Raw genomic sequence first — 20,596 nt, forward strand, 5'->3', positions numbered from 1 at the left:
AAACCCCAAAAACTGCTGCACCTCCTTCACAGTGGTTGGTGTTTGCCAATTACGCACGGCCGACACACGGTCTACCTCCATCTTCACCCCTGACGCAGACAACTGATACCCCAAAAAGGAAACCGACTCCTGGAAAAACAGACACTTCTCTGCCTTAACATACAGGTCGTGCTCCACCAGCCTCCGCAACACTCTGCGCACCAGGGCCACATGCTCGACACGGGTAGGCGAGTACACGAGAATGTCATCAATGTACACAACGACCCCCTGCCCCTGCATGTCCCTGAAGATCTCATCCACGAATGATTGGAAAACTGACGGAGCGTTCATCAACCCGTATGGCATGACAAGATACTCGTAATGGCCCGAGGTGGTACTAAAGGCTGTCTTCCATTCATCGCCCTCCCTGATGCGCACCAAGTTGTACGCGCTCCTGAGATCTAATTTCGTGAAGAAACGCGCCCCATGCAAGGACTCAGTCATGGTCGCAATCAGCGGGAGTGGATAACTATACTTCACCGTGATCTGATTGAGACCACGGTAATCGATGCACGGGCGCAAACCACCATCCTTCTTCTTCACAAAAAAGAAACTCGAGGACGCAGGGGAAGTGGAAGGCCGTATGTATCCTTGTCTCAGAGATTCGTCTATGTAAGTCTCCATAGCTTTCTTCTCCTCCTGAGACAGAGGATACACATGACTCCGCGGGAGCGCAGCTCCTGCCTGGAGGTCTATCGCACAATCTCCCTGCCTATGGGGCGGCAACTGCGTCGCCCTCGACTTACTAAACGCAATAGCCAAATCCCCATACTCAGGGGGAACGTGCAATGCGGGCACCTGGTTTGGACTCTCCACCGAGGTAGCCCCTACGGAAACGCCTAAACATCTACCCACACACTGGGCAGACCACTCCATCAGAGCCCTCTCCTGCCACGAAATAGATGGGTTATGGGTACTCAACCAGGGCAGGCCCAGCACCACCGGATACGCAGGAGAGGCAATCAGAAATAGCTGAATCATCTCCTGATGACCCCCCTGCGCACACATCCTAAGTGGCGCAGTGACCTCCCTGATCAAGCCCGCCCCCAACGGACGGCTATCTAGGGCATGAACGGGGAAAGGGACATCAACAGGAAGAAGGGGAATCCCTAAAGCTAAACAAAACTTCTTATCAATAAAATTCCCAGCCGCGCCTGAATCTACCAGCGCCTTATGCTGGGAATGAGGTGCTACCTGTGGAAAACTCACAGGCATACAGAAATGTGTAGCAGAGAGCTCTGGGTGAGTGGGGCGCCTACTCACCTGGAAGGAATCCCCAGTGCGGGACCTGTCGTCCTCTCCCTTAGGAGGCCATCCCCAGCACCTAGCCGCGGTGTGTCCTCCCCGACCACAGTTGGTGCAGGGGATGGACCCCCTAGTAAGCCGACCCCTCCTCTCTCTAGCGCCAGCGCCCCCGAGCTCCATGGGGCACGGCTCGGAGGCGCTGGAGGGTGAAATGGACGGACCCCCCTCGGGACGTCCGCGGGTAGCTAGCAGGTTATCCAGCCTGATGGACATGTCGACCAACTGGTCGAACGTGAGGCTGGTGTCCCTACAGGCCAGCTCCCGACGGACGTCCTCTCGTAGACTACATCTGTAGTGATCGACGAGAGCCCGATCATTCCACCCTGCATCCGCCGCTAGAGTACGAAATTCGAGAGCGAACTCCTGGGCACTCCTCCTCCCCTGCCGGAGGAAGACCAGACGCTCCCCCGCCGCTTTCCCCTCCGGGGGATGGTCAAACACCGCCCTGAAGCGGCGGGAGAACTCGTCGTAGGTTATAGTGTCCGCGTCGATCCTCCTCCACTCCGCGTTGGCCCATGCCAACGCCCTCCCGGACAGGCAGGAGATCAGGGCGGACACGCTCTCATGTCCCGAGGGCGCCGGGTGCACGGTGGCCAGGTACAGCTCCACCTGGAGAAGGAAACCCTGGCACCCGGCCGCGGTCCCATCGTAAGCCCTCGGGAGCGAGAGTCGGACTCCTCGAGGTTCCGGTGCGGGAATGGGCTGACTGGCCGATGGTGCTGGCAGGGAGGGTGGTGGTGGCGGCGTTCCCCAGCCTCTGATGGTAGTGATCACCTCCTGCAGTGCGGTCCCCATCTGCTGGATCTGGTCGCCTTGTTGGAGGACCCTGTCCTCCAGCGTCGCCTGGGCTGCAGCGGCTCCTGCTGATTCCATACTAGGTGTGTTATTCTGTCAAGGTTGGCTGTAGGTGGGTGTATGGGTGGAATCAAGCGCAAGGACACCGAAGTCAATAATCCAAAAGACTTTAGTCAAAATTACCAATAAGGCAAACAGGAAAACTCGCCCGAAGGCGGAACGACGCACGTAGGCGACCAAAATAAAGGCGCACGAAAACAGGTGCGTAAATACGCTCCAGCGCAGTGGAGTAGTAAGCTCAACCGAGCGAAATAGTCAAACGACCAGCAAATACGACAGTACACGAAACAATAACACACAACACCTGACAAACACAACGAGAACTAAATAGGACACTAATGACACTAAATGATAACAGGTGTGAAAACAATCAGACAAAAGCAAACGAACATGAAACATACAACGGTGGCAGCTAGTATTCCGGAGACAACGAACGCCGAAGCCTGCCCGAACAAGGAAGAGAGGCAGCCTCGGCCGAAACCGTGACATTATGGTCCTCTGTAGCTCAATTGGTAGAGCATGGCGCTTGTAATGCCAGGGTAGTGGGTTCGATCCCCGGGACCACCCATACGTAAAAATGTATGCACACATGACTGTAAGTCGCTTTGGATAAAAGCGTCTATTATTATTATTTAATGCAGGGCCAACAGACAAGTTCCTTACTTTTTCCCCCTTCCACTTTCCTCTTCCATTTTTGCGGTAATGCTGCAATTATTTGGTTGTAATTTTGGGTAGAGCAGACATTACCATATGTTTTTGTTAGCTGCATGTGCGACATAACTCCACCAGTCCTACCTATGATATCATTTACGAAGATTATACCTTTTTAAAACATTTTTTCAAAAACTTTAGTTTTTTTATCAATTAGTACACAATATTTGTTGCATTATTTGTTCTGTCGTTTCTGGAGATTTAAATTTAAATTGCAACCAACTTTCTATGGCTTGTTTTAGAAATAGTGATATTTGGGAGATGATTTCCTTTTCAAATAACTGAAAGTGAGAGGTTGTAATCTGAATAAAGGGAAAAAGGCCATTCTTGAACTTGGGTGAGACAATCTTACTAATTTGCAAGAGAACCAGTTCGGATTTAAGTATAACTTTTGTATGACCGAAGCTTTTAGTGATAGGTCTAATGCTTTAATATTTAATAATTTCTGTCCTCTGAATTCATATTCACTATATAAATAGGCCCATTTAATTTTGTCTGGCTTGCCGTTCCAAATCAAATGGAATATTATTTTCTCATATAATAAAAAAAACTGTTCGCTAGGCGTAGGCAAGACCATAAGCAAATAGGTAAACTGGGATAGTACTAAAGAGTAAATCAGGGTGATTTTTCCACAAATAGACAGGTATTTACCTTTCCATGGTAGCAAGATCTTATCTATTTTTGTTGACTTTCTATTAAAATGTATTGGAGTGAGATCATTTATTTTATTTGGGATATGTATTCCGAGTATATGCACTTCACCATCAGACCATTTTATTGGTTAACTACATGGTAATGTACAATTTTTATTTTTTAGTGATCCAATACGTAATATAGTACATTTATCATAATTCTGTTGTAATCCAGAGAGGTTAGAAAATGTATCTAGATCCTCTATGAGGCTGTGGAGGGATTCAAGTTGTGTATTTAAAAGAAAACATGAATCATCAGTTTACAATGACACCTTTATTTTTAAGCCCTGGATTTCTAATCCCTTGATATTATTGTTGGATCTGATTTTAATAGCTAACATTTCGATGGCCATAATAAATAGATATGCCGATAGTGGACAACCTTGTTTCACTCCTCTTGACAGTTTAAAGATTTCAGAGAAATAGCCATTATTTACTATTTTACACCTAGGGTTACTATACATGATTTTAACCCATTTTATAAGCGATTCTCCAAAAATGAAATGCTCCAGGCATTTATATATGAACTCCAGTCATACTTTATCAAATGCCTTTTCAAAGTCTGCTATGAATAGCAGGCCTGGTTTCCCAGATTTTTCATAGTGTTCTATTATTTCCAGTACTTGCCTTATATTATCTCCAATGTATCGTCCATGTAAAAAACCTGTCTGATTAGAATTAATAATGTCCGACAATACCTTTTTAATTCTATGCGCTATACATTTTTTCTAGAATTTTGCATCACAACACTGAAGTGTAAGGGGCCTCCAATTATTTTCTATGGACTGGATCTTTATATTTCCCACCTGTATCCTGTTTCAGTAATAATGAAATCAGACCTTCTTCTTGAGTGTCTGATAATCTACCATTTACAAAGGAGTGGTTAAAACGTGCTAATAACGGCCCTCTGAGTATATCAAAAAAGGTTTGATATACCTCGACTGGTATGCCATCCAAACCTGGAGTTTTCCCGGACTTAAAGTATTTAATTGCATCCAGAAGTTCCTTCTCTGTAATTTTACCTTCACATGAGACTTTCTGTACCACTGTTAATTTTACATTATCAATAGAAAATAAATCCCTACAATTAGCTTCAGTTAGAGGAGATGGAGGCGACTGAAACGAAAACACATGCTTAAAGTACTTTGCTTCCTCCTTTAAAATATAATTTGGTGAATCATGGGTGATGCCGTCATTTGTAACCAGTTTCAGTAAATTGTTTTTGGTAGCATTTCTATGTTGAAGATAAAAAAATTATTTGGTGCATTTTTCCCCATATTCCATCCAGTTTGCTTTATTTTTATAATATAATACACTTGATCTTTCTTGAATAAGTTTCTCCATTTGTTTTTGTTTTTCCTCTAATTTATTCTGAGCCTCTATGTTACAGTTTGTATCGCTATCTATCTGTTCTGTTAGACCTTCTATTTCCTTTGTTAGTATGGCCTCTTTTGACCTAAATTGCTTTTGTTTTCGAGATGAGTACTGAATTGCATGGCCTCTAAAAGGCACATTTAAAAGTGTCCCATTCAATAAGGGGATTTGCTGTACCTATGTTATGTCGGAAAAAATCTGTTATCATCCAATAGGCTTTGATTAAATTTCCAATATCCTCGCCCACGTGGAAATTCAGTAAGAGTAATGTATATGCCAATTATATGATGGTCCGACTGCATTCTGTCCCCTATCAACACTTTTTAAACTTTTGGCGCCAATGAGCATGACATAAGAAAGAAGTCAAGATGACTAGCTTGATTGAGTCTCCGCCATGTATATCTCACTAGGTCAGGATATTTAAGCCTCCATATATCTACTAGTTCTAATGTATCCATGACATTCACAATTTCCTTAAGAGCATGAGGGTGATAGTTTGTAGTGTGATTTCCTTTACGGTCCATTGAGCTATTTAAAACAGTATTATAATCTTGCAGGGTTGATAATTTATTATATATATTTTGTCAAAGAAGTGTGGATCATCATTATTTGGTCCGTAAAGGTTAATGAGCCATATCTGTTTATGGTCCAATAACATATTCAAAGTCATCCATCTACCTTGCGGATCTGTTTGGACAATTGAGTGGAGGCTATTCTAGCAGCAAAGGGGGGACCAACTCCATATTAATGGCCATGATTTTGGAATGAGATGTTCGACAAGCAGATGTCCACATACACTACATGACCAAAAGTATCTGAGATATATAAGAAAGCCCAGGGCCCGCATCCACAAAGCGTCTCGGAGTAGAAAATTGGTCGTAAGTACTGAGAATAGAATACATTTTACTCCTACTCTTATGGGTAAAAATAAAAGCTATGCATGAAGTCTCTTAAGTCATTAGTGTCCTACCTAGTTGACAGAGACCTCATGAGCTGTCCTAACCAGTTAAGAGTTACAAGCAGGTGTCTTGATAATATAAAAAAAATCAGCGAGTCAGTGGTTCCTGCACCACATGCAATTGCTTTGGAGTTTTTAAAATTATGTTTTGATTTTTCTATTATATCAATCTATAAATAAATCTAGAGACCTACATGCAACAGTATCTCTTGTGCTTTTGACAATGCTTTCACAGGAGGCCTATTTAACACGATATGCCTAAATACTTATAACCACTAGGCTAATAAATAAACAAATTTTTCTTTCAATTACTTAATTACCTACATCATGTTATTTCAAGTTATTCCTTTGGAGTGAAACGTCACATTGTTAAAAAAAGATGCCTAAATTGGGCTTATGTTAACTTTGTGTTCGATGAAAATGATAGACCATTCAAACATTGGATGCAACGTTGTGTGCAACATTATCGGCAAGGGGCTTGATGCCTACTGTGCCAAAGCGATTTAGAGTTCCTTAACGGGAGTGACGATGAGTGTGTTGATATAACAGTAATATTCTCAAAATTCCTCTTTTAACAACCATCAGAATTGGATAAAAAAAAGGTTATGCATGCCAACATATTAGGCAATAATTAAGAGTAGGCAAAGTGATCGTGTCAGGCAAAAATGGTATCAAACGTTTTACCATTGCAACATTTGTTGTACAGTCACATTCACTGTGGTTGGTTATTCCCCATTATTTGAAACTAAGTCAACGAGCGTCATAATCTTTCCTTTGTGGTACCTCATACCAGCTAAGATAAATCGAATCAAAATCAAATCAAATTTTATTAATTGTTCAGCAGTCTTATAGCTTGGGGGTAGAAGCTGTTAAGGAGCCTTTTGGACCTAGACTTGGCGCTCTGGTACCGCTTGCTGTGCGGTAGCAGAGAGAACAGTCTATGACTTGGGTGACTGTAGTCTTTGACAATTTTTTGGGCCTTCCTCTGACACCGCCTAGTATATAGGTCATGGATGGCAGGAAGTGATGTACTGGGCCGTACGCATGCCAATCAGTTGCCATACCAGGCGGTGATGCAACTGGTCAGGATGCTCTCGATGGTGCAGCTGTATAACTTTTTTAGGATCTGGGGACCCATGCCAAACCTTTTCAGTCTCCTGAGGGGGTAAAATGTGTTGTCGTGCCCTCTTCACAACTGTCTTGGTGTGGGACCATGATAGTTTGTTGGTGATGTGGACACAAAGTAACTTGAAACTCTCGACCCGCTCCACTACAGCCCCTTCGATGTGAATGGGGACGTGTTCGGCCCTCCTTTTCCTGTAGTCCACGATCAGCTCCTTTGTCTTGCTCACATTGAGGGAGAGGTTGTTGTCCTGGTATACACAGCCAGGTCTCTGACCTCCTAAACTTTTATGAGTTGATTTTACTCCTGGCTCAGAGTTTGTCTGGGCAGTGTCTTAACATAATCCTAAAACCTACTGAGCAGAGATTTTTGTTAGTCTTCAAACAGCTTTTAACAAGATTCCTAGGACCTTTTCTGAGATGCTTTGTGGATACGGGCCCTGGATATTATACTTTTTTTTACCCATATTTAACCCCTTTTTTGAGTGGCACTAAAGTACTTTCATTCATTTTTAAACCGGTACCGGGTTACTACCTTCAGACGAGTCTTGTGAAGCTTGTGGGCATTGTAGAGCAAAACAACCAACATGTACAGTACCAGTCAAAAGTTTGGACACACCTACTCATTCAAAGTTTTTTTTTTTTTTTTTTTTTTTTTTTTTATATTTTCTACATTGTAGAATAATAGTGAAGACATCACAACTATTAAATAACACATATGGAATCATGTAGTAAACAAAAAAGTGTTAAACAAATCAAAATATATTTTATATTTGAGATTCTTCAAAGTAGCCATCTTTTGCCTTGATGACAGCTTTACGCACTCTTGGCATTCTCTCAACCAGCTTCATGAGGTAGTCACCTGGAATGCATTTCAATTAACAGGTGTGCCTTATTAAAAGTTAATTTGTGGAATTTCTTTCTTTCTTAATGCGTTTGAGCCAATCAGTTGTGTTGTGACAAGGTAGGGGTGGTATACAGAAGATAGCCCTATTTGGTAAAAGACCAAGTCAATATTATGGCAAGAACAGCTCAAATAAGCAAAGAGAAGTCCATCATTACTTTAAGACATGAAGGTCAACCAATTCGGAACATTTCAAGAACTTTGAAAGTTTCTTCAAGGGTAGTCGCAAAAACCATCACGTGCTATGATGAAACTGGCTCTCATGAGGACCGCCACAGGAAAGGAAGACCCAGAGTTAACTCTGATGCAGAGGATAAGTTCATTAGAGTTACCAGCCTCAGAAATTGCAGCCCAAATAAATGCTTCACAGAGTTCAAGTAACAGACACATCAACATCAACTGTTCAGAGGAGACCGCGTGAATCAGGCCTTCATGGTCGAATTGCTGCAAAGAAACCACTACTAAAGGACACCAATAAGAAGAAGAGACTTGCTTGGGCCAAGAAACACGAGCGATGGACATTAGACCGGTGGAAATCTATCCTTTGGTCTGATGAGTCCAAAGTTGAGATTTTTGGTTCCAACTGCCGTGTCTTTAAGACGCAGAGTAGGTGAACGGATTACCTCCGCATGTGTGGTTCCCACTGTGAAGCATGGAGGAGGAGGTGTGATGGTGCTTTGCTGGTGACACTGTCGGTGATTAATTTAGAATTCAAGGCACACTTAACCAGCATGGCTACCACAGCATTCTGCAGCGATACACCATCCCATCTGTTTTGCGCTTAGTGGGACTATCATTTGTTTTTCAACAGGACAATAACCCAACACACCTCCAGGCTGTGTAAGGGCTATTTGACCAAGAAGGAGAGTGATGGAGTGCTGCATCAGATGACCTGGCCTCCACAATCACTCGACCTCAACCCAATTGAGATGGTTTGGGATGAGTTAAGGAAAAGCAGCCAACAAGTGCTCAGCATATGTTGGAACTCCTTCAAGACTGTTGGAAAAGCATTCCAGGTGAAGCTGGTTGAGAGAGTGTGCAAAGCTCTCATCAAAGCAAAGGGTGGTTACTTTGAAGAATCTGAAATATAAAATATATTTTGATTTGTTTAACACTTTTTTGGCTACTACAATGTAGAAAATACTATAAATAAAGAAAAATCATTGAATGAGTAGGTGTGTCCAAACTTTGGACTGGTACTGTAGCCTACGTGTTTATGAGCGCTTTCGATGATGGGGTCATATTAGTTTGTAGCCCAAACTGTTCAGACGATTGGCACATCAGTGGTACTGACTTCAGACGAGTCCCGTGGGGCTCAGTGTCAGCGAAAAGTTATTTAATGTCACCAAGGATGAACATCTGTGGACACCCAAATGGGGGGTTGGAGTGCTCAGTTATCTGTGGCACCAGATGAATGAATTTCCCATATTGTATTCATTTTTAGGTTGCTTCTAACAGCGTTTCATATCCTCTGCATAATTTATGTGGGTTGAGTTGCTGTGTTGACTAAACTAGACTATTTGTGGCATCATGCTGGCTTCTGTGAATTTCAACCAATGTGAAGAAGACAACTCACAAATCAATTGCATGTATTATTTATTGAATGTAATAGCTGTATCATTATGGTATTACATGTAATTATCTTGTAGCTTATTGGCTCTAGTGGGGAAAACAACTGTTGATAAATGACAACATAGCTGATTGCCATTTAAATCATATATATTAATTCAAATGATTGGGGAAGAGGAGGAACACTATCTAAAAAAACGTTTATTTTAAAATAATCATATTTTCTTACATTCACAAATATTCATTCATGTAGGCATCCATTATTGCATTTGGTACGGACTCCTTTGGTATGGACTGTTTACATGCTTATAGTGACATCCCATGCTGAATCAACCAAAATCAATTAAGTCCTCTTCCTGAATGACATCTTCCTGTCCCCTTCTCAACCAATCAGCAATCAGCTCCTTCACCTCCTTGCCAAAGTCCTCATGCAGTTTGCTAAATTCCACCTTGGGTCCCGACCCAGTCACTGACCACTCCCCTTGGGGCGGGGCTGGGACATTAATAGGCACAACATTTGCATTTCTCTTGGGCCAGAGTTTCGGAGACCTCTTATTGGTTGGTTTAGAGGAAATGGGAGGGGCTTGTAGCATTTGATATGTGCGAAAGCTATGCCCGGCTTCCACACCTGGCCCTGGGTACTGTGAAAGGGTCGCGGTCCCAGAGTTCAGCCAAATCAGTGACGGAGTTGGCCTCTCTGTGTTTGGGCCAGCCAGTGTAGACTGCTGGGATGGGTCACCAGGAAATACTTTCATGGCCTCTGTGGAAGGAGGAAGAAGCGACTAAGAAAAAAGGTGCTAGGACATGCAAGGCCTTTTCACTAAACACCATTTCTATGAACACAGATGAACATTGAAGGTGCTTTGCGTATGTAAAACCATCATGTGTATAAGTAGCGGGAACCACTAACCCATAAGTACATTTCAATGCGGTCACCAATCCTGATCATGGAGATATTTAGGACGTGCAGGGTTTTATTCCAGCCAAGCACTAAAAAACACTTGTTTCAACTAAATTGAGGACTTGATGATTAGTTGAATCCTGTTATTTAATTCTGGGCTTGAACAAAACCCTGCACACCTACTAGCTCTCAACAACCAAGCTTGACCACTTGTCTCCAGCTACTCTCATGACCAGGCAAACACCCTGTTGATGCATCTACTCCCAATTATCTAGCTTGTCTAGTGCTGGGATGGAACAAAACCCTGCACCCATTCACCTTTGTACTGTTTCTCCAGATCCATGACCAGCGCGGCCAGGTAGCCGTGGTTGGCTGACAGCAGGGCCCTGATCCAGCTCTCCTGGCTGGGCTGGTCCTCAGCGGCGAGCTTGTAGGTGCGCAGGCCCGGTTCACCGCTCCACACCAGCGAAAAGGCAAACTGCTCCTCGGACTCGCACAGCTGCACCGAGCAGCCCTCCAAAACAATGACGCCAAGCAGGTCGTGGTGGTTGGGCCGGTCCTTGTAGAAGAGCAGGTTTGCCTTCAACATGAACCAGCGCTTCTGATAGGAAGTGTTTCTCTCACCCTGTGTGTCATGGTACAATGGGATGTTTAGTCAAAACATTTTTACATTACATTTTAGTCATTTAGCAGACGCTCTTATCCAGAGCGACTTACAGTTAGTGAATACATATTTTTTTATACTGGCCCCCCGTGGGAATCGAACCCACAACCCTGGCGTTGCAAACGCCATGCTCTATCAACTGAGCTACATCCCTGCCGGCCATTCCTTCCCCTACCCTGGACGACGCTGGGCCAATTGTGCGTCGCCCATGAGTCTCCCGGTCGCGGCCGGCTGCGACAGAGCCTGGATTCGAACCAGGATCTCTAGTGGCACAGTTAGCACTGCGATGCAGTGCCTTAGACCACTGCGCCACTCAGGAGTACCCAACAATCTGTTGTTCACAGTTCAACAGGTCTGATGTCAGTATCAGCCAGGGCGTATGCAAATAGTTATTGTAGTTGAGTCATTCAGCATGTACATAAAGCATGTACATAAAATATTATTTTCCTTAAATCTAGCACAAATGAATGTGCTTTGGAGAGAACATTTTACATATCTGGCATTAGTAATGTATAATAAAAAAATAAAAAAACTAGTTTACTTTAGGTGCAGGCCTCGATAGGCACTCTTCCCTTTTGGAACCCTTCCCGTTCCAAACTCAGCCTACATAGTCAAACACGTGCGCCTGGGCAGTTTATTGCTCAATTGTCACTGAGGGGGTTTCGATTAGGCTAAACCGAGCACCGAGCTACAGCCCGTCAAAATTGTACTTCTGCTTTATCCCAACCCTTCTGAAAGACACACATTCAGTGCCTTCAGAAAAGTATTTACACCGCTTTACTTTTTCCACATTTTGTTGAGTTACAAGCCTGAATTTTAAAATGATTAAATTGAGATTTTGTATTACAGCCTGAATATAAAATGGATTCAATTGAGATTTTGACCAGCAGCAGCAACCTATCCTTTTATTTATGTTTAGAAAACAAATTTGAAGGCAAGAATTGTGGGGGGAAACCACTCATTTTTATGCAACCTAATAACCCTAAAGGCGTCAGCTGGCGGATTTACTTGCACGTGACTAAAAGCTAAACTGTAGCTGGTCCCATCAGATAACATGGCACATGTTAGCCCTATGCTAATCTGACCAGGTTCCAGTGATTATATCCTGTAACAAATTATTCAATAGCCTATCAAAAGATTTTAGACTTTATATCCACCAACCAATGGCAATTCAATTAGGTCAACCATGGCCACCAACCATGGCCACTAGAGGGATATTTTAAACCTACAAATTCACAGCGTACTTTTCTTCTGTAGGTCTGTAACAAAATGTCAAGTGCCAATATCGCATTGATGCATCCTTGACTAGCTACTATTAACGTTAGACAACACTTTTTCACATTTTCGCATATATGACAAAGTCCCACATTTTTGTTTATCTGTTTCACACCCATCCATGTGCTTTTATGGAAAATAGATAAGAGGTCCTTACAACATGTAAGTTTATCGTACACCATGAAAAAATTAACAAATAGCCTTATGAATTTGTCAAATAGCAGTCATGTTGGCTACCATTATTTACATTTACATTTGTAGTCATTTAGCAGACGCTCTTATCCAGAGCGACTTACAGTTAGTGAGTGCATACATTTTCACACTGGTCCCCCGTGGGAATCGAACCCACAACCCTGGCGTTGCAAGCGCCATGCTCTACCAACTGAGCTACACATTATCACCCTTGATTCTAGGTGGCACACACTGCTAAAGCGATTGACTTGAAATCAATGGTGCACTTTACCCATGGGTTTGAGCCACCCTCGCATCAAGCTTTTTTGTTGAGGAAAAAACTGTTCACTGACGGTCCTTGATGCTCGATTCAAAATGCATGTGACAAATTGGATTGATCATAATAGTGCATAGCCACAAAAGGTTATAGCCTACTAATGATAGCCTACACGAATGTCTTCTCGTCAGGAGAGGGCGTAAAACACTCTATGGGTAGGCTCCACCAGGCTTTCACCTCACTGACTTGGAATCCGAGGCTACATATGGAATACGACCAAGGTGGTTAATGGGGTTCATCATGAATTGAGGTGCACCATATCAAGTCCTATATGCATTAGTAGGTTACAGCATAAAGAAGAGACTATCTGATGTGAATAATAATAATGGTGCCGGAGGGGATGGCTGCCGTTTTACGGGCTCCTAACCAACAGTGCAATTTTGTGTATTTTTTCGCATTGTTGTAACTTATTTTGTACATAATGTTGCTGCTACCGTCTCTTGTGACCGAAAAGAGCTTCTGGATATCAGAACAGCGATTACTCACCTCGAACTGGACAAAAAAAATTATTTAATGAGTCCGACGCGAAGGATATACTGCTTCACGGAGACCAGGCCCAAATCCCAGTCAATCGCGTGAAGAAAAGTTGGAAACACAGGGGGCGGAGATCGGGGTGCCTTATGAGAATTTGTCAGCGAGTGGGTAACCCACCTCTACCATCCGTTCTATTGGCCAACGTGCAATCACTGGAGAATAAACTGGATGATCTCCGATCGAGACTATCCTACCAACGGGACAATAAAAACTGTAATATATCATATTTCACGAGTCGTGGATTAACGACGACACGGATAATATACAGTTAGCTGAGTTTCCCGTGAATCGGCAGGACAAAACAGCTATGTCTGGTAAGACGAGGGGTGGGGGTGTGTGTCTATTTGTCAATAACAGCTGGTGTGTGATGACGAGGTATTGCTCGAGACTTTCATCTATATTTTCTGTCGCCGTCTATTTACCACCACAAACCAATGCTGGCACTAAGATCGCACTCAACAAGCTGTATAAGGCCATAAGCAAACAAGAAAATGTTCATCCAGAAGCGGCGCTCCTAGTGGCCAAGGACTTTAATGCAGGAAAACTTAAATCCGTTTTTACCTCATTTCAACCAGCATGTCACATGTGCAACCAGAGGGGAAAAAAACTCTAGACCACCTTTACTCCACACACAGAGACGCATACAAAGCTCTCCCTCGCCCTCCATTTGGCAAATCTGACCATATTTATATCCTCCTGATTCCTGCTTACAAGCAAAAACTAAAACAGAAAGTACCAATGACTCGCTCAATATGGAAGTGGTCAGATGACGCGGATCCTACGCTACAGGACTGTTTTTCTAGCACAGACTGGAATATTTTCCAGGATTCATCCAATGGCATTGAGGAGTACACCATATCAGTCACTGGCTTCATCAATAAGAGCATTGATGACATCATCCCCACAGTGACTGTACGTACATGCCCCACCAGAAGCCATGGATTACAGGAAACATCCGCACTGAGCTAAAGGGTAGAGCTGCCGCTTTCAAGGAGCGAGACTCTAACACGGACGCTTATATGAAATCCCGCTATGCCTGCCAACGAACCATCAAACAGGCAAAGAGTCAATACAGGACTAAGATTGAATCGTACTACACCGGCTCCGACACTCGTCGGATGTGGCAGGGCTTGCAAACTATTACAGACTACAAAAGGGAAGCACAGCTGCGAGCTGCACAGTGACACGAACCTACCAGACGAGCTGAATCACTTCTATGTTCGCTTCGAGGCAAGCAACACTGAAGCATACATGAGAGCATCAGCTGTTCCGGATGACTATGTGAGCACGCTCTCCGTAGCCGATGTGAGTAAGACTTTTAAGCAGGTCAACATTCACAAGGCCGCAGGGCCAGACGGATTACCAGGACGCATACTCCGAGCATGCGATGACCAACTGGCAAGTGTCTTCACTGACATTTTCAACATGTCCCTGACTGAGTCTGTAATACCAACATGTTTCAAGCAGACCACCATAATCCCTGTGCCCAAGAACACTAAGATAACCTATCTAAATGACTACCGACCAGTAGCACTCACGTCTGTAGCCATGAAGTGCTTTGAAAGGCTGGTCATGGCTCACATCAACACCATTATCCCAGAAACCCTAGACCCACTCCAATTTGCATACCGCCCCAACAGATCCACAGATGATGCAATCTCTATTGCACTCCACACTGCCCTTTCCCACATGGACAAGAGGGACACCTAGGTAAGAATGCTATTCATTGACTACAGCTCAGCGTTCAACACCATAGTGCCCAAAAAAGCTCATCACTAAGCACCTCCTTCTGCAACTGGATCCTGGATTTCCTGACGGACCACACCCAGGTGTTAAGGGTAGGCAACAACACATCTGCCACGCTGATCCTAAACACAGGGCCCCTTAGGGGTGCGTGCTTAGTCCCCTCCTGTACTCCCTGTTCACCCACAACTACGTGGCCAAGCACGACTCCAACATCATCATAAGGTTTGCTGACGACACAACAGTGGTAGGCCTAATCACCGACAACGATGAGACAGCGTTAAGGGACGAGGTCAGAGACCTGGCAGTGTGGTGCCAGGACAACAACCTCTCCCTCAACGTGAGCAAGACAAAGGAGCTGATCGTGGACTACAGGAAAAGGAGGGCCGAACACGCCCCCATTCAAGTTCCTTGGAGTCCACATCACCAACAAACTATCATGGTCCAAACACACCAAGACAGTCGTGAAGAGAGCACGACAACACCTTGTCCCCCTCAGGAACCTGAAAAGATTTGGCATGGGTCCCCAGATCCTCAAAAAGTTATACAGCTGCACCATCGAGATCATCCTGACCGGTTGCATCACCGCCTGGTATGGCAACTTCTCGGCATCCGACCTTAAGGCGCTACAGAGGTCAGTGCGTACGGCCCAGTACATCACAAGCTTCCTGCCATTAAGGACCTATATATTAGGCAGTGTCAGAGGCCCAAAAAATTGTCAAAGACTCCAGTCACTCAAGTCATAGACTGTTCTCTCTGCTACTGCACAGCAAGTGGTACCGGAGTGCCAAGTCTAGGACCAAAAGGCTCCTTAACAGCTTCTACCCCAAGCCATAATACTGCTGAACAATTAATCAAATGGCCACCCAGACTATTTACATTGACCCCTCCCCCCTTTGTTTTTACACTGCTGCTACTCGCTGTTTATTATCTATGCATAGTCACTTTACCCCTACCTACATGTACAAATTACCTTGACTAACCTGTACCCCCACACATTGACTCGGTACCGGTACCCCCTGTATATAGCCTCGTTATTTTATTGTGTTACTTTTTATTTAATTTTTCACTTTAGTTTATTTAGTAAATATTTTCTTTACTCTATTTCTTGAACTGCATTGTTGGTTAAGGGCTTGTAAGTAAGCATTTCATGGTATTCAGCGCATGTGACAAATAAGATTTGATTTGATTTGAATGAATGTAGGCTATAGCTATGTTGATTAGAATTCCTATAGTAGCCTACAGAAAATGCTAATCAGAGAGTTAGGATGATAAGAGTGCAACCTATAATCCAACTGTACACTTTGTAATCCTCATCCTCATAGAGTCAGATATATACAGTGAGCTCCAAAAGTATTGGGACAGTGACACATTTGTTTTGGCTCTGTACTCAAGCACTTTGGATTTGAAATGATACAGTGCAGACTGTCAGCCTTAATCTGAGGGTATTTTCATCCATATCGGGTGAACAGTTTAGAAATTACAGCACTTTTTGTACATACTGTAGTCCCATTTTAGGGGAACAAAAGTATTGAGACAAATTCATTTATATGTGTATTAAAGTAGCAAAAAGTTATGTATTTGGTCCCATATTCATAGCACGCAATGACTACATCAAGCTTGTGACTCTACACATTTTTAAAATTCATTTTCTGTTTGTTTTGGTTGTGTTTCAGATTATTTTGTGCCCAATAGAAAATAATGGTAAATAATGTATTGTGTCATTTTGGAGTCACTTTTATTTTAAATAAGAATATAATTTGTTTCTGAACACTTCTACATTAATGTGGATGCTACCATGTTTACAGATAATCCTGAATGAATCGTGAATAATGATTAGTGAGAAAGTTAGATGCACAAATGCTAACCTCTCACCATTACAATAACGGGAGGTTAGCATTTTGGGGGGAGTATGATATTTGTGTGTCTAACTTTCTCACTCATTATTGTGTCACTGTCCCAATACTTTTGGAGCTCACTGTATGTGACAAAGCAGACAATAATAAAAATGCATATAAAACATTGTAGGTCTACATTTAGGTGTACACGTCCTTGTAATTTAGGCTATGAAATATGATTATTAGGCAATAGCAGTGTGTTTGTATACAAGGCTGAAAGAGGTAGCTCCTTATTAAATTCATTCTTAATCTTCATTTTCAAGCTGTAGGCTACATCCCTTTCCAACACACTAACAGAATACATGTACAGTGAGGGAAAAAAGTATTTGATCCCCTGCTGATTTTGTACGTTTGCCCGCTGACAAAGAAATGATCAGTCTATAATTTTAATGGTAGGTTTATTTGAACAGTGAGAGAGAGAATAACAACAAAAAAATCAAGAAAAACGCATGTCATGAATGTTATAAATTAATTTGCATTTTAAATGAGGGAAATAAGTATTTGACCCCCTCTCAATCAGAAAGATTTCTGGCTCCCAGGTGTCTTTTATACAGGTAACGAGCTGAGATTAGGAGCACACTCTTAAAGGGAGTGCTCCTAATCTCAGTTTGTTACCTGTATAAAAGACACCTGTCCACAGAAGCAATCAATCAATCAGATTCCAAACTCTCCACCATGGTCAAGACCAAAGAGCTCTCCAAGGATGTCAGGGACAAGATTGTAGACCTACACAAGGCTGAAATGGGCTACAAGCAGCTTGGTGAGAAGGTGACAACAGTTGGTGCGATTATTCGCAAATGGAAGAAACACAAAATAACTGTAAATCTGCCTCGGCCCGGGGCTCCATGCAAGATCTCACCTCGTGGAGTTGCAATGATCATGAGAACGGTGAGGAATCAGCCCATAACTACACGGGAGGATCTTGTCAATGATCTCAAGGCAGCTGGGACCATAGTCAGCACATATACAGGCCTGTCTGAAGTTTGCCAATGAACATCTGAATGATTCAGAGGAGAACTGGGTGAAAGTGTTGTGGTCAGATGAGACCAAAATCGAGCTCTTTGGAATCAACTCAACTCGCCGTGTTTGGAGGAGGAGGAATGATGCCTATGACCCCAAGAACACCATCCCCACCGTCAAACATGGAGGTGGAAACATTATGCTTTGGGGGTGTTTTTCTGCTAAGGGGACAGGACAACTTCACTGCATCAAAAGGGACGATGGACGGGGCCATGTACCGTCAAATCTTGGGTGAGAACCTCCTTCCCTCAGCCAGGGCATTGAAAATGGGTCGTGGATGGGTATTCCAGCATGACAATGACGCAAAACACACAGCCAAGGCAACAAAGGAGTGGTTCAAGGAGCAGCACATTAAGGTCCTGGAGTGGCCTAGCCAGTCTGCAGACCTTAATCCCATAGAAAATCTGTGGAGGGAGCAGAAGGTTTGAGTTGCCAAACGTCAGCCTCTAAACCTTAATGCCTTGGAGAAGAAGAGTCGGAAAAAATCCCTCCTGAGATGTGTGCAAACCTGGTGGCCAACTACAAGAAACGTCTGACCTCTGTGATTGCCAACAAGGGTTTTGCCACCAAGTACTAAGTCATGTTTTGCAGAGGGGTCAAAAAATTTCCCTCATTAAAATGCAAATCAATTTATAACATTTTTGATGGATTTTTTTGTTGTTGTTATTCTGTCTCTCACTGTTCAAATAAACCTACCATTAAAATTATAGACTGATCATGTCTTTGTCAGTGGGCAAACGTACAAAATCAGCAGGGGATCAAATACTTTTTTCCCTCACTGTAAATCTACATTTCAAAAGTGGGGGGGGACTCATGCGAGAATCGAACCATTGCCACAATCGACTTTGCACAGAAAGCAATTTGACTAGTCAGTCAAATACATGTGATTGCTGCTTTGGGGGTCAGGGTGAATGGGTCCTGGAAAAAACATATCACATTTTTCTAACTGTATTGTTTGCATTTTGATTGCATTTTAATGTAGGCCTACAGGGATGATAGGCAATGTCAAGATGTTCATATTAAAACATATCTTTTTTTAAGTTCCTAACTTGTTTGATAAGATTAGTACAGATTTTCTCAGGGGACCACACATGGGGCCCGGCCCCAAGTTTGGGAAACACTGTACTAACCTCTCTCTCTGTTTGCTTCCTCTTGCTCTCTGTCTTGGTCTCCTCTTGCATGCATTGCAGCCTGCCTCAGCCTCACCACTGAGCACCACATCACTGTCGGTCTCAGTAGCCTACTCTCTATAAAGCAAAGTTTTATGAGAACTTAGTAGCCTATGTTTTGCTCCTGCTGAGGTAAGTGTCGTTTAATGTTAGCTTCTTACTTCATCCTTCTAGCTGGCTAAGTAATACTAGCCAGAGCCCTTCAACGTTACTGAAACAGAAGTCTCTTCCGGCAGCTAGCTACCTGACTGACTGACATATCTACAAGCGACTATTTACCAGTTGTGCAGTCGGTTTTGTTTGTTTTGGGGGATGTCTGTTTTCTCCCATCACAGCCACTGAACTCTGTAGCTGTTTTAAATCACAAATTACCTCATGGTAACAGCCCTGAGCAGTTGAATTCCTGTCCTGCAGCTCAGTTCAGAAGGACGGCTGTATCTTTGATGTGTCTGGGTGGTTTAATACATAATCCACAGCATAATTATTAACTTGACCATGCTTAAAGAGACATTCAATGTCTGATTTGTTATTGTTACCAATCTCTCCCCTTCGTTTTGAGGCTTTCGGAAAGCTCCCTGGTCTTTGTAGTTGAATCTGTTCTTGAAATGTAATACTTGACTGAGGGACCTTACAGATGTTGTATGTATGCAGGATAGAGGAAGGGTTAGTTATTCAAAAATCATGTCAACCCCTATTAACTTATGTGATTTGTTAAGACAAATTTAACTCCTGAACTAATTTATTCTAGCATAAACAAAGGGCTGAGTGCTTATGCAACGACTATATTTTAGTTATTAATTTTTGTTTATCTTGAAAAGAAAAATAGTTTTTCTTACACTTCAACATTGCAGAGTATTGTGTGTAGGTTGTTGACAAAAAAAGTACAATTGAATCAATTGGATCCATTTTGGTCCCACTTTGTAGCACAGTGGAATGTGGGGAAATCCAGGGGGTCTGAATACTTTCGAAAGACACTGCATGTACACATGCTCTTTCCATGACATAGACTGACCAGGTGAAAGCTATGATCCCTTATTGATGTCACTTGTTCAATCCACTTTAAAATCAGTGTAGATGAAGGGGAGGAGACAGGTTAAAGATGGATTTTTAAGCCTTGAGACAATTGAGACATGGATTGTGTGTGTGCCAGTCAGAGGGTACATGGCAAGACAAAATATGTAAGTGCCTTTGAACGGGGTATGGTAGTAGGTGCCAGGTGCACCGGTTTGAGTGTGTCAAGAACTGCAACACTGAAGGGTTTTTCACGCTCAACAGTTTCCTGTGTGTATCAAGAATGGTCCACCACCCAAAGGACATCCAGCCAACTTTACTGTGAGAAGCATTCAACATGGGAC

The 20,596-nt window shown here is 43.2% G+C and overlaps 1 protein-coding gene across 5 annotated transcripts in view; it reads right to left on the reverse strand.

The window, feature by feature from the left end:
• LOC311135506 (myosin regulatory light chain 2, skeletal muscle-like) overlaps positions 1–20,596 on the reverse strand; it is a 50,463-nt gene that overhangs the window by 13,719 nt on the left and 16,148 nt on the right. For 2 of the 5 annotated variants that reach the window (XM_084169512.1, XM_084169511.1), the window contains exons 3-4: positions 10,749–11,055; positions 9,540–10,289 (exon numbers count right to left, since the gene is read on the reverse strand). The exons of 1 other annotated variant lie outside the window; for it this stretch is intronic. In XM_084169512.1, the coding sequence (XP_084025638.1) occupies positions 9,859–10,289; positions 10,749–11,055 (738 nt within the window). In that variant the 3' untranslated portion in view covers positions 9,540–9,858. Of the gene's footprint in view, positions 1–9,539; positions 10,290–10,748; positions 11,056–19,202; positions 19,348–19,402; positions 19,475–20,596 lie in introns of those variants that run through there. 2 more of the 5 variants (XM_084169514.1, XM_084169513.1) reach the window with 2 other exon arrangements.

The sequence above is a fragment of the Coregonus lavaretus genome (assembly GCF_964263955.1).
Source record: "Coregonus lavaretus genome assembly, chromosome: 1".
In the NCBI taxonomy this organism is placed as follows: Eukaryota; Metazoa; Chordata; class Actinopteri; order Salmoniformes; family Salmonidae; genus Coregonus; species Coregonus lavaretus.